This window comes from Mauremys reevesii, linkage group 3, assembly GCF_016161935.1.
Source record: "Mauremys reevesii isolate NIE-2019 linkage group 3, ASM1616193v1, whole genome shotgun sequence".
NCBI classification, from domain to species: Eukaryota; Metazoa; Chordata; order Testudines; family Geoemydidae; genus Mauremys; species Mauremys reevesii.
This window is the reverse complement of record NC_052625.1, coordinates 62,124,221-62,139,004: the sequence shown is the minus strand read 5'-3', so window position 1 is coordinate 62,139,004 and position 14,784 is coordinate 62,124,221. Positions and strand designations below refer to the sequence as shown.

The window sequence follows — 14,784 nt, the reverse complement described above, 5'->3', positions numbered from 1 at the left end:
AGAAATAAGCGTAGGGGGTCTTCATGCGGGTCCCCACATCTGTACCCTAAAGTTCAGAGTGGGGAGGGAACCCTAACAGCATCCCTCAGCAATGAGCAACAGACAGCTTGGTGACAAAGTGGGATATGGCTTCCCAACTGGAGAAGTCATACTGTGACAACCGGGTGTGATGTTTGGCAATCCAGAGTCATAGACTTTTTTGAACTTCATAGACTTTTTTGAAGAAATTTCAAATACACTTTCATTTGATTTTTGAATTTTTTCACAACAAAAAAAACTCCCCATAGACTTGCCAGGGAATAATTTTCTTTTCTGACAAAAAGGTCAAGCTTCTTAGCATCTTTGTCTTTGGGGGTAGCCTTATTCCTGCCCTGATGACATCTCTCATTCACTGCAGCCACTCCAATAAGCCAGGGGTGGGGTGTAGACAGAATTGCTCAAAATGCTGGGATGGAACCTGGTATTTCCATTGCATTCATTTGGCCACCAAAGAAATGGAGGAAGGGGTCTGCCAGGTCATTTTGGCTGTATGAATGATAGCATCTTTTATAGGCAGAGCTACCTTCCCTTCTTCAGTGAGCTGGAGATCTGGTGTATATTAACCTCTACAAGCTCCATTTGGCTGTCCAGAGAGGTTGTCATTCTCCTGAGTAACTCCTGATATCCTTCAAAGTCATCTGGTACTAGGCCCCAGGATGATGTCTCTGGTATCAGGGCCTCAACATGATGAAGAAGCGATGTGAAATGGAGGCAAGGGAAATGACTCTCTGGGTTGGTCTTCCAGTACTGGTACCGGCTGAACTGGTAGATGTTCCAGAGCCAGCAGTGGTGAGCTGAGTACACGGGCATCAGAAGTTTGATTGGTACGAACTGTTACAAGCCTCTCTGAGCTGATAGGAAAAGATCTAGTCATATAAGACAGTGTACAGGTGGGTGCTGGAGGCATCCCACAAGGGAACCAATAGGGCCACTGGGGACTGATAGTGTACCAGGTTCCTGGCTTGTGTGGCCCATGAGTTCCAATTTCTGGACAAATTCTTCTCAAAGACATGCAATGAGAGCAATGACATGAGTGAGCCCTAGGCTATCAATACCAGGGAATATGAGAGTCATCTTCAGAGTCTGATCACAACTCTGAGTACCCAGAGAACCAGGGTGGTGCGGTGCTGAGGGGGTCCTTGGCACGCTTTGTATTGGGTGAGGAAAAACAGGCAGGACCAGAATAAGGTGCAAAGCCAAGTGGCTGCGTTTATTTGGGGGAAAGTTACAACTTGGGCCAAGGGAGAGAGGCAATTTTTAGCTGGGATGTTGTTAGGCAATATAAACAACCCGAAAATCATTAACAGTACAATTCTATACTGCTCACTGCACCACACTGAATAGGCAGACACACCAATCACACAAGATGGGAATCGGGTTCGTCAGAGCGGTGCCCGGTGCAACACAGAAAAGAGACCCACAGGCCACTGCCTCCACCGCCCTTGCTTTCACACTAAGGGTAAACCCAGAGTGTGGTGCGGCTGCAGTTGGGCAGATTCCACTCACACAGACTGCGGGGACAGGAACCCCTTGGTCAGCTAATCCCCAGGTGGAGACAGCTCCCAGACACAAACACTCCGGACAAAGACAGAGCAGTGACTCACACACTTAAAACAGTTTACAATAAACAATTTATTAAAACCTTAGAACAACTATACACCTAGGCAACTGTGCAATTATGAGCTCAATACTTTAATCCTTAACACTGTGTACACACTTGGTACTGGGTTAGGGAGGGGAAAAATAGGAGGCTAGATAAGCAAACTGCCAGAAATTAGAAAACAAATACCAGACTCCAGGCGCAGCTGACCAGCAGAGCAGACACCAGAAGTATGACGAGCTGATAGAATGGATCCAAACGACACGAAATGAGCTAGCTATACCGGGAGGAGACCCTGGCTGAAAGGTTGATCAGGCCCTTCAGCTGACACGCGGATACTCCACACTACGAGCTAGCTAGACTGGGAGGAGACCCTGGCCAAAAGGTTGATCAGGCCCTTCAGCTGACACGCGGACACTCCACACAGATTTTGGGGGGAAACCTAGTTTTATAGAAAGGGTCTTACTCACTCGTGTCAACATCTGATTGGTCCCTGGTTCCCCCTCCCTCCAGGCTTCGAGCTGTTGCCCCCCACGCCGGCAGGATTTGCACACGGCACACTGGGGTATCTGGGCAGAATTAGGTCTCTGTATACAGTACTCTGGAGTTGCTGGGCAGAACTAGCCTGACCTCCAGACGACCGGGCCCAAAAAGAGCGGGAAAATGCATACTACGGAGTTGCTGGGCAGAATCAGGTCTTTGCACACTGCACTAGCCTGACCTTTAGACGGCCCAACAGAAAAAAAACAGGAAAGTACACACAGCACTTTAGTGTTGCTGGGCAGGATTTGGTCTCTGCCCTTTCCTATGCAACAAGAACCTGGTCCAAGATGGAGGCTGCCTTGTCCTTTTAACAGGACAAGATGGCCGTGGACCGACAATTGGCCATACAGAGCCATAACTGCGTATCAGGTTGCGACAAACAACAGTTATGGAAAGGTTAGTAACTATTTTTTCTTCTTTGAGTGCTTGCACATGTCCATTCCAAGGTAGGTGACTCAAGAAATTGTATAGCAGATGTGTTTGGAGTTCAAGGACAGGCTGACTGCAAGACTGCATGTGTACCAACAACAAGGTTGCTGCTCTGAAGATGTCCTCAATAGGGACTTGCACTACGAAGGCAGCAGAGGAGGCATGAGATCATGTGGAATGAGCTGTCAGATTAGCGGTGGGCAAGATGTTTGTTAGTTCATAACATGCTCAGATGCATGAAGTAATCCAAGATGAGATTCTCTGTGTGGAGATGGGGAGACCTTTTATTGTCTCTGCTATTGCTATGAACAGCTGAGTAGATCTGCGGAATGGTTTGGTCCTTTGTATATAGAAAAGTAGGGCCTGTCTAACATCCAAAGAGTGAAAGCACTGTTCCTCTCTGTTCGCATGTGGTTTAGGGTAGAATACCATCAGGAAGATTGCTTGACTACAGTGGAATTGTGAGGCCATAGTATCTACATGATATAACATGATTCCATGGGTGGAAGTTGGAGCTAGACAAATTCAAACTCAAATTTAGGCATAATTTTTTGACAGTATGTGTAATTAATCATTGCAACAATTTACCAGTGGTTGTGGTGGATTCTCCATCACTGACAATATGCAGATCAAGATTGGATGTTTTTCTAAAAGATATGTCCTCAGAATTATTTAGGGAAGTTCCAGGGCCTGTGTTATACATCGGGTTAGATAAGATGATCACAATAGTCCCTTCAGATCTTGGAATTTATGACTCTATGAAAGATCCGGTCTATGGTTCTTAACATGATCATCAAACTAGCTGCTTCCTTCCTGATGTAGCGGATGCTGATTCAGATGACAAAGAAAGCCTCTTCCTGGAGTACTGCGGCTTCTTCTTAGGTGGTTTATTAGATTTTGATACAGCTTCTGGACCTGAAGAAAGACTTCCTCTTTCTGGCAGATGTGCAAAGTGCAAGGAACTGCAATCTTGTCCTGGAGTCGTCAACAGTATTCATAGATTCATATTGTTTAAGGCAAGAGGGGACTGTGGTCCCAAAATCTTTTTCAGAGTCACTGCTTCTGAGTATAGAATCCCCAGTCCTGTAAGCATGGCCCAAATGCTTTGTTCCTAGACGTATACATTTACATTTAACCATATTAAAATACATATTGTTTGCTTGTGCTCAGTTTACCAAGCAGTCTTTATCACTCTGAATCAGTGTCCTGTCCTCTTCATTATTTACCATTCCTCCAATTTTTGTTTCATTTGCAAACTTTATCGCTGATGATATGTTTTCCTCCATGTCATTAATAAAAATGCTAAATAACGTAAGGCCAAGAACCAATCCCTTTGGGACCCCACGAGAAACAGTCATGCTCAGTGATGATTCCCCATTCACAGTTATATTTTGAGACCTATCAGTTAGTCAGTTTTTAAACAATTTAATGTGTGCCAGGTTAATTTTATATCATTCTAGTTTTTTAATCCAAACGTTGTGCATCATCAAGTCAAATTCCTTATAGAAGTCTAAGTATATTATGTCAACGCTTTTACCTTTATCAATCAAACTTGTAATCTCATCAAGATATTCAAGTTAGTTTGGCGACATCTATTTTCCATAAATGCATGTTGATTTGAATTAATTACATTATCCTTGTTTAATTCTTTATTAATGAAATCCCATATCAGTAGATTCATTATCTTGCCTAGGATCGACATCCAGCTAAGATGGCCTGTAATTACCTAGGTCATCTCATTTACCCTGCCTTCACTTCTCTTCTAAACCAGGTTGATTTTTTAACGAGCGTAGCCTTCTTCCTCAGTTGTAGGACTGTGGCTTTTTGGGCATCTAGTAAGGCGTTCTTAAATGATTCCCAATTACCATTACAATTCTTCTGATTAAATTCTTTTTCCCAAATGATTTGGCTCATAATTGTTTTCAGCTTTATAAAATTAGCCTTATTAAAACACCAAGTATATGTATTATTGTTCTGGACTTTATTCTGCTTGCACATGCGATCAAGTAACAATCATTTGTACCTAAGCTACTATTAATTTTTAGTTCTGTGATCACTTCTTCTGTATCTGTTAGGATAAGGGCTAATAAGGAATCTCCTGTGGACTTTCTTACTTTTTTGGCATGTAACTTTCTTTATTTCCTTGCTGCATTGAGAGGGATTACCACAACCAGATTCTCAATAAGCAAACAAGATTACACCATCGAATTCCACTCCATGATGTCTTCCATCCCCCTTCTTGGTCCCCATTAGCTGTACTGTGGGTAATGTGGGAATCTCATCTGGGACTCTTAAAGACACAGAGCTGCAGAAAATCTCTACCCCCAAGATCCCTCTGTAAAAATGTCCTGCAGCTCCATGAAATCTGTCTAATTTAGAAGGTTTTTTAAAATCAAATGTTGGGCCAGCCTCTCCACAAATCTTGATAGACAACACCACTACCATATATCATGTCACATAGCAAAGGAGGGCATGGTCAGCTCCTCTCTGCCTTGAAGCCTCAAGATTTTAGAAACAGTAGATGACAGCTATAGCTCTTATCTACCAAAACTGGGTAATGACCTGGCCAACAACCTCAGCAGACAATCAGCCCACTATGTGTGGACCTCAAAGCATTCCTCAGGAGACCAGGGGCACTCTTGCCTCAACTTTTCCCTTGTGGCAGGCCTGGTACCACCCCGCCCCTTTGTGGCAGGGGTGAGATGGGGTGTTGGAACCTCGCCACTCTCAAGTTCATGCGCCCGTCTCTCTGTGGGCGGCCGGTTGCAACCTAATGGCTACCTTGGTCGTGTATTGGGCCTAGTGGCCAGAGTCCATGTAACTCGCCCCAAGTGTCAGGGCAGTGTGGCCCAATGGCCAGGGTCCATATAAATTGCTCCCTGCATTAGAGCAGTGCGGCCTAATGGCCAGAATCCATACAATCCCCCTCGCAAGCGGGGTAGTGTGGCCTAGCGGCTGGAGTCCAGGTAACTCGCCTCAAGTTTCAGGGCAGTGCGGCCTAATGGCCAGAGTCCATACAATCCTAATGGTGTGGGGGAGTGGTGGTGGGGGACCCGGGCCCGCCCTGGTAGTGGCAAGTTCCCCTTGCCACCAGCTCGGCAGGGATCCGCCCGCAACATGCCGAGCGTCTGTACGGCTCTAATGCTATTTGCCGCTAAGGGTATGTATGTCTACATTACGGGATTATTCTGATTTTACATAAACCGGTTTTGTAAAACAGATTGTATAAAGTCGAGTGCACGCGGCCACACTAAGCACATTAATTTGGCGGTGTGCGTCCATGTACCGAGGCTAGCGTCAATTTCTGGAGCGTTGCACTGTGGGTAGTATCCTGTTGCTTCCCTCCTCCCCCAACCCTCCTGGGCTACTGTGGCAGTGTCCCCCTATTTGTGTGATGAAGTAATAAAGAATGCAGGAATAAGTAACACTGACTTTTTAGTGAGATAAAATGAGGGGGAGGCATCCTCCAGCTGCTATGATAGTCCAGGCAGTACAGAATCTTTTCTTTAGACATGAAAGGGTGGGGCTGATGGAGCTCAGCCTCCAGTTGCTATGATGAAGACAGTTACCAGCCGTTCTGTACCATCTGCCGGGAATGACTGGGAGTCATTCCCATTTTTACCCAGGTGCCCCTGGCCGACCTCACCGAGGCCAGCCAGGAGCACTCACTGGCTGATGATGACGATGGATAGCAGTCATATTGTACCATCTGCCACCGGGAAGGGGATGCTGGTGTTCAGCGCTGCAGCACCCCGTCTACCAGCAGTATGCAGTAGACATAGGGTGACATTGAAAAAAGGCGAGAAATGTTTTTTTCCCCCTTTTCTTTCGGGGGGGGGGAAGGGTGTAAATTGACGACATATACCCTGAAACACCCGGGAAAATGTTTTTGACCCTTCAGGCATTAGGAGCTCAGCCAAGAATGCAAATGCTTTTCGGAGACTGCGGGGACTGTGGGATAGCTGGAGTCCTCAGTACCCCCTCCCTCCCTCCATGAGCTTCCATTTGATTCTTTGGCTTTCCGTTACGCTTGTCACACAGCACTGTGCTGTGGACTCTGTATCATAGCCTGGAGATTTTTTCAAATGCTTTGGCATTTCGTCTTCTGTAACGGAGCTCTGATAGAACAGATTTGTCTCCCCATACAGCGATCAGATCCAGTATCTCCCATATGGTCCATGCTGGAGCTCTTTTTGGATTTGGGACTGCATCGCCACCCGTGCTGATCAGAGCTCCACGCTGGGCAAACAGGAAATGAAATTCAAAAGTTTGCGGGGCTTTTCCTGTGAACCTGGCCAGTGCATCTGAGTTCAGATTGCTTTCCAGAGTGGTCACAATGGTGCACTGTGAGATACCGCCCGGAGGCCAATACCGTCGATTTGCGGCCACACTAACCCTAATCCGACATGGCAATACCGATTTCAGTGCTACTCCTCTCGTCGGGGAGGAGTACAGAAATCGGTTTAAAGAGCCCTTTATAGCGATATAAAGGGCCTCGTTGTGTGGATGGGTGCAGGGTTAAATCGGTTTAACGCTGCTAAATTCGGTTTAAACGCGTAGTGTAGACCATGCCTAAAGTTCTCCTGTGTCACTTCCTACCATAAACACTGGATTCTCCGCTTCGGGGGGTCCTCCAGTCTGTTCCTCTCCTGTGACATACTCCGTCTGGGCATCAGGGTGCGTCTCGGCTTGGCTGGCCTCTGGATCTTGGTGTGCAGGCTGTCCCTCCTCAGGAGCTGGCAGCATGCCTCCTTCCCCTCCAGTGGTCAGTGGTCAGCCCAGACTGAGCAGCTCTGCAGGCTTTTATATCTGTTCTCCAGTTGGAGCATGCCCAGCAGAGCTTCCAGGGCGTGGCTCCCTCTGCTAGGAAGGAAGGGTTAACCCCTGCGGTACCTGTGCCCCATCACACCCCTAGAGAATCAGGCATGTCAGCACCCCCACCCCTAAATACACCCCAGCAGTTGGAGTAAGTATTTGTTTGGGTCGGTGGTCTGTGCCCATTGTATTCTTCTCTTGCTACACATCAGTCTTTGGTGTGGTGTTGACAGGCCTCCCAGAATACTGAGTCTTGGAGTAAAATCTCTTTGAGATCTGTCGGAGAGTTCATATGTTTCAGAACTATTCAGGCTAGCTGCAGACTCAGGTAGATATTGCTGTTTTGGTTACTGTGATAGGGAGCACAAACCTCACACTGACCATGATAGGTTTATCTTTCAATGTTGTGGCTGTCTATACTTCTCGTATCCTTAGTTTATTTTTATCCCTTGTTGTATTATGTCTTATTTAAGGCCTGATCCTGCAAGATTCTGAATACCTCCTGAGAGAAGCCTTGTACCTTTGGCTCTTATTAAAGTCAATGGGAGTAGAGGGAGTTCCGCCTTTCTGAGCATTCAGCCCCTTGTAGGATCAGGCCTTTACATTATAGATTCATGGGGGCAAGGAACTGACGTTAGTATTTGTCTATAAAACCCAGGGTATACTGATGGCATGGTACAAATAATAATGATGCATAACACTTTAGAGGCACAAATGTAGTGTTAATTAAATTTTGCTTTTCTTTAGGTTAATGACTTATGTGAAATGCAGATTGATTTAATAATGAAAGACATATCAAATACTCTTTTAATTGTCCTGCCAGAGGATGGTCCTATGAAAGTGGAGGATATGCTGGCATGCAATGAGGTATGCATCATTTTACATCTTAGAATCTGAATCCTTGTGTTTTGTGTACATTAGAAAATAATGTTTAAATAATGCATTTTTTTTTTTTTATCTAGAAGAGGGTTTTTCCCTCTCTGGAGCAACACAAAATAATGATATTGTTATTTTTAAAAAGTATTAACAATACCTGTATTTTCTTTGTGATTAAAATATTTCATTTTGAATAACTTTACCAGTTTTGCAAAGGTAAATATATTCTTTTATAGTTATAGTCCTTGGTTTATGTCTTTGATCTACTGAGATTGCAATATTGCATAGAACTTGAATTTATTTAACTATCACTACTAGATGGCATTCATACACCTATCTTTTATTGAGGTCTACAGCTACTAGCTTCATTAACGTAATTATTTTTGTCATATGTCTGGTCTTCCCCACCTTACAGAAGAATCCTTACATTAAATATTATTATTTCAGTTATTGAGACACAAAGAGGTGCAAAGTCTTTCAAGTTTGAAAAGACCAGACTTACCACTTTCCCTTTAGTCTTTTTACTTGTGTTCTGAAAGTACAAAGCCCCTATCAGTTCTCAATTCTAATTTTACTTCTACTTTTTCTTTACTGTTCTGTAGCTAGATGTGAGAAGAAAAGAAGGCAGATAATAGAAGAAATGTAACATGAGACAGTTACAGCTCAGGCTTTCTAGCATTACAGATTATTCCATTGCTAGATTTGGGGAATCCTGAGTTGTTAACTGGAAGTTCACTGCATTAAACCTCATGTTGCCATTCCTTCTTTATTTATAGTGCCAGTGTATGGGGTGTTCAGGGAGGGGTAGCACCTCTGATGTAGGGGCATGTTGTGTCCTTTCAGGGCAGCTCGTCCACCTTTGGTCCCCACCTGTCACTCAGCTCTCACCTGTGGCTCCTAGTAGCTGTAGCATGCGCAGCGGCCACACCCCGGGCAACAGCTTCGACAGGCTGGCTAAACCAGGTTGAGGGTAGCCGTTGGGCATAGACCTTCGGTGAGATAGGGCCTTGTCTATCCCGAGCATGTGAAGACAGACGCCGGCGGATTGAGCGGATGAGATCTTTTGGAATAGGACCAACGGTCATGAAGGCGGTTTCTGCAAGCGACGTGGTACACTAAGAGCACGGCAAGACGCGAAAGACGCCCTGGTCAACCACTGCGCCCAGCCCATGTCCAACCGTCTCGACTTTTGTCCTGCCATTGGAGCAAGATGGAATCTGGGAAGAGAGAGTGAGGCTGACTATGCGCACCTCTCCCTCACTTTAATCCAATTCACGCGCAAGTCTTGACATCCCTCCAATTCCCGTAAACTTTAAAGTCCTGTGGCGATGGGCGAGCGATGAAGCAGCAGGTGTGGATACACTGGGAGCTGTAGCCGCGGACCTGCACACAGATGGCTCAGGTCTAATGATCGTCTTCTTGCTGACCGAAGCAACAGCTGGATTCGGCGTCTACCTGAGTGACTGAGCAGCCCTCTTTAGGACTGCACTGCTCACCTCCATAGTAAGAGGAAGGGGCTAGAAAAGGTGCCCTAAACATTGTTTGCTTCATAGAACCCTGGCCAGCTTACCGCGGCTGGAGGGGATCCCATCTTATGCGGTCGAATAACAAAATTTCAAACAACAAAACGCAAGGTGACACCACTCATTATTGGTACATGGAATGTATGCACGCTTCAAGACAACCCCTCAGCAGATCGACCAGAAAGAAGAACAGCTCTGGTTGCCAGAGAGCTCGCAAGATTTAACATCGATATTGCGGCCCTGTGTGAAACTCGTCTAGCCAACGAAGGTCAGCTCACAGAAACAGGAGGTGGTTACACATTCTTCTGGTGTGGACGTAGCAGTGACGAACGTCGTGAATCTGGAGTTGGCTTTGCGGTTAAGAATCATCTTGTCCGCAAACTTGCCAGTCTTCCCAAGGGCGTGAACGATCGACTCATGACACTGCATCTTCCACTACCGAGAGGAAAGCGAGTTATACTAATCAGCGCTTACGCACCCACAATGACGAATCCGGATGAAGTAAAGGACAAGTTTTATGAAGATCTTGATGCCCTACTTTCATCCGTGAAGCGCACCGACAGGCTGATTCTACTTGGCGATATTAACGCGAGAGTAGGATCCGATCACTCTGCCTGGGATGGCGTCATTGGAAAAAATGGAATCGGCAAATGCAACAGCAATGGCCTACTACTATTGAAGACATGTGCGGCTCATGATCTGATCATCACCAATACCATCTTCCGCCTGCCCACTCGCAAAAAGACGTCCTGGATGCACCCACGTTCCAAGCACTGGCATCTCATTGATTATGTCATCGTGCGGAGGAAAGACAGACAGGATGTAAGGGTGACTAAGGCCATGCCGAGTGCTGACTGTTGGACTGATCATAGACTTATCATCTCTAAATTAAGCCTTCACATCAAGCCAAAGAGACGTCCGCAGGGAAATAAAGCTGTGATGAAAAAGATCAACATCAGTAAACTGAGGAACCCCAGCACAGCAGCTTCACTAGTAGAAGATCTCGACAACCAACTCTCAGAGCTGCAATTAGAGGAAAACGTTGAGAGGAACTGGGAACGCTTCCGAAATATTGTGCACTTTTCTGCACTAAAGGTTCTTGGACCCTCACACAGGAAACAGCAGGACTGGTTTGATGAAAACGATGAAGAGATCAAGGCTTTACTTGCTGAAAAGCACCACCTTCACCATGCTCATCAGAACGACCCGTCGTCAACAGCTAAGAAAAATGCCTTCAACAACATTCACAGGACCGTACAGAGCAAGCTTCGTAAGATGCAGGACTCCTGGTTGAGTGCCAAAGCAGATGAAATCCAGAAGTTTGCTGATAGAAACGATGCCAAATGGTTCTACGAAGCCCTTAGATCCTTGTACGGACCTCGGCCTTCAGGGAGTTCCCCTCTACTGGACTTAGATGGTGTAACTCTCATTACTGAGAAGACTCTGATTCTACAGCGTTGGGCTGAGCATTTCCAATCCGTACTGAACCGCCCATCTTCCATCAATAATGAGGCGATTGACAGAATGCCCCAGGCGGATATTAATTACAGCCTGGACGTTCCACCATCAGAGACTGAAACCCTACAGGCCATCAGTCAGCTGTCTAGTGGCAAGGCCTCAGGATCTGATGCGATTCCAGCGGAAATCTATAAGGATGGTGGTGCAGTGCTTGTTGACAAACTCACTCAGCTGTTCCAGTCCTTCTGGAATCAAGGGTCCATTCCTCAGGAATTGAAAGATGCGTCCATCGTACACCTCTACAAGAGGAAAGTAAATCGAAAAGTCTGTGATAATCACAGAGGAATATCACTGCTTTCTAGCGCAGGTAAGATCCTTGCACGAGTGTTGCTGAATTGCCTGATTGACCACCTGGAACAGGGTTTACTACCCGAGACACAGTGTGGCTTCCGCAAAGAACGTGGCACTGTGGACATGATCTTCGCAGTTCGACAGCTCCAAGAGAAGTGTCAAGAGCAGAATCGTGAACTGTATACCATCTTCGTGGATCTTACCAAGGCTTTTGACACTGTCAGTTGCAAAGGTCTGTGGCGCATCATGTCAAAGTTTGGGTGCCCTGACAGATTCATCCTGATGGTACGTCAGTTCCATGACGGCATGACGGCTCATGTTCTGGACGACAGAGAAGCTTCAGAGGCCTTTCCCGTCACAAACGGCATCAAGCAGGGGTGTGTTTTGGCACCGACCCTGTTCAGCATAATGTTTTCAGCTATGCTGTCAGACGCCTTTCAGAACAGTTCCTTGGGAATCAGCCTGAGATACAGGACTGATGGGAAACTGTTCAACCTGCGAAGACTCCAGGCTGTCACCAAAATAAAGGAGACTGTGCTAAGAGACCTTCTTTTTGCTGATGATTGTGCCCTGAATGCTGGATCAGAGCTGGAAATGCAAGCTAGCATGGATAAATTCGCAGCAGCATGCGATAACTTCGGCCTCCTCATCAACATAAAGAAAACCGAAGTGATGTACCAGCCAGCTCCGAAAGTTCAACACCAAGAGCCCACCATCATAGTGAAGGGACAAAAGCTGCAAGCAGTGGACCAATTTACCTATCTTGGCAGCACCCTTTCTCACGCAGTGACAATTGACATCGAGGTCAACTGCAGAATCGCCAAGGCAAGTTCTGCATTTGGCAGACTGTTGACCAACGTGTGGGACCGCCGTGGAATAAGCCTTGCTACAAAGCTTAAAGTCTACCGAGCAGTAGTGCTAACTACCCTGATGTATGCCAGTGAGACTTGGACTGTATACAGGAGGCACGCTAGGCAACTGCGCCACTTCCACATGACTTGCCTCCGCAGACTTCTGAGGATCCGGTGGCAGGATAAGGTGCCAGATACAGAAGTCCTCTCCAGAGTAGGCCTGCCGTCAGTTTACATTCTGCTTATGAAAGCCCAGACACGCTGGGCAGGCCATGTTGTAAGGATGCCAGACCACCGCATCCCCAAACAGCTCTTTTATGGTGAGCTGTCTCAAGGAAAGCGATCGCACGGGGGACAAAAGAAGCGATACAAAGACACGCTGAAAGCCTCTCTTAAGTCCCTGGATATTGACATCACCTCCTGGGAAACTCTGGCACAAGACCAATCGACATGGCGTACGCTGATCCATCAAGGCTGCCAGACATCTGAAGCCAGAAGGATAACTATAGCACAAGAGAAGCGAGCACTCCGTAAAGCCAGAGCTGTAAATGTTGTAACAGTGGTGCCCACACATGTCTGCCCGACATGTGGCAGAACATTTCGTGCCCGTATTGGCCTTATCAGCCACCTGCGGACGCACTGTGGACAGCTCACAACCTGCTAGATGTCAAGGTCTTCTTCGAAAATGATGGATGAACATACATACATACATACATACATACATACATACATAGTGCCAGTGATGTCAATGGCAGAACCCACACTTCAGATTCTGGTGCCTGTGAAAAAGTTGGTGCTGCTGCTACTTGTAATGATGGTTTCTGGGTAGTTGGTTGGTGTTGGCATGAGCTCTGGCAGTAAAGGCTCTCTCTTATCTCCACATTGGTCTATCATTCTTCAGGGCCTGCTTGAGATTGAGAGACACTCAAACTGGGATGATTAAAACTGATTTTTTTTTTAAATACGGAAGACACTAAGTCTTCATAGATCAGAAAATATCCTTATGGTAAGAGGACAACGAGCATGTCTGTCTTCAGTTTCTAGAATGGATCACTAGAGTCACTGGCTTTTCTTTATTCACTGTCAAGTAGTTCCTCCACTGAATATATTTGCAGTGCCTTTGAACCCTGTTCTGGATGAGTTGGTGAAAGAGATATGGCAACATCCTCATTCCATCCTGGACAGAGTAAAGGCAGTTGAAAATAATTACATTTTACCTATAGATACCTCAGCCCCATGAAAATTTAAGAATTGCCCCTTTCTGTGAGGCATTAATGCCTTTCAAGGATAGGCACCCTAAGTGCCTAATGTGTCTAAGAGAAGGCCACATTGACAGGTCGAGAGGTGACTTTGTCACTGCCTGCAAGTACCTACACAGAAAAAAGATGTGTGTGCATTAACATTAATGTAAAGGATTGTGTGACACATTCAGTTCAGGGATCAAACATTTATTTTTTTATTTTTTTATTTATTTAGAGATTAATAACAGCACATGAAATACTGTTTAAGGTGTGATTTTCCAAGGAGCTTAAAGGAATCAGGAGCCCAAATTAAGCTCCTTTAAAAGTCCCAACCTATATTTAGTAGAAATACTTACATTAAAAGGTGCATATATTACAAGTAAGTTTTAGTTCTATCATATGATCAGTATTTTATGGTGGAATTTTTTGTTACCCAAATTTAATGAAGTATTTTATATTTCAAACAGAACATACTCTAGTAAATATGAGGATTACGTTTCTCCATCCAATCCCTTGATTTCCCCCTAAAGCCCTATGGAGGATTCCTGCAGATCAGGGTTAAGGCACATGACAGTCAGAGAAGCTTGCACTGCTATTCATACATTCTTGTTTTGTAAAATAGAAAAAGTCTTCAATCTCTGAAGCTTTCAGTTGGCTAACATTCATTAGCAGTAAATACACTTTTAAAATATTTTCCTATTGCAATAGCACCTTTTAGAAAAGATGATCAGAGAGCAAGATCATTAATTTTGTGTATTCTTTTACTCTTATTATATTCAGTGTACTAAACATATGTCCAAGTGACAATCTGTATTATGGTAACTTACTGTATATATTTTAACAGACTTACACCAAAGAATGGGCTGAAATACTGAACCACAAAAGTATGCACATAGAAGATGCTGTCCAGGAGCTGATATCTATATTTGAGACAATTTATGAAATTAAAGATTCTAAGAAAACTTTAAAAAAGTATTCATTGCCAGGTACTTATTAGTATGTGTATTTATGTTAAACAATTTCTACTCTTAAGTTTTTTGAGAAAAGAGATAGTATCT

General features: G+C 45.2%; 1 protein-coding gene across 17 annotated transcripts in view; it reads left to right on the top strand.

Moving 5' to 3' along the window:
- DNAH8 (dynein axonemal heavy chain 8) overlaps nucleotides 1–14,784 on the top strand; it is a 556,010-nt gene that overhangs the window by 166,153 nt on the left and 375,073 nt on the right. For 15 of the 17 annotated variants that reach the window (XM_039529004.1, XM_039529011.1, XM_039529005.1 and 12 more), the window contains 2 exons: nucleotides 8,174–8,293; nucleotides 14,571–14,712. In XM_039529004.1, the coding sequence (XP_039384938.1) occupies nucleotides 8,174–8,293; nucleotides 14,571–14,712 (262 nt within the window). The remainder of the gene's footprint in view (nucleotides 1–8,173; nucleotides 8,294–14,570; nucleotides 14,713–14,784) is intronic. The other 2 variants (XM_039529017.1, XM_039529022.1) reach the window with 1 other exon arrangement.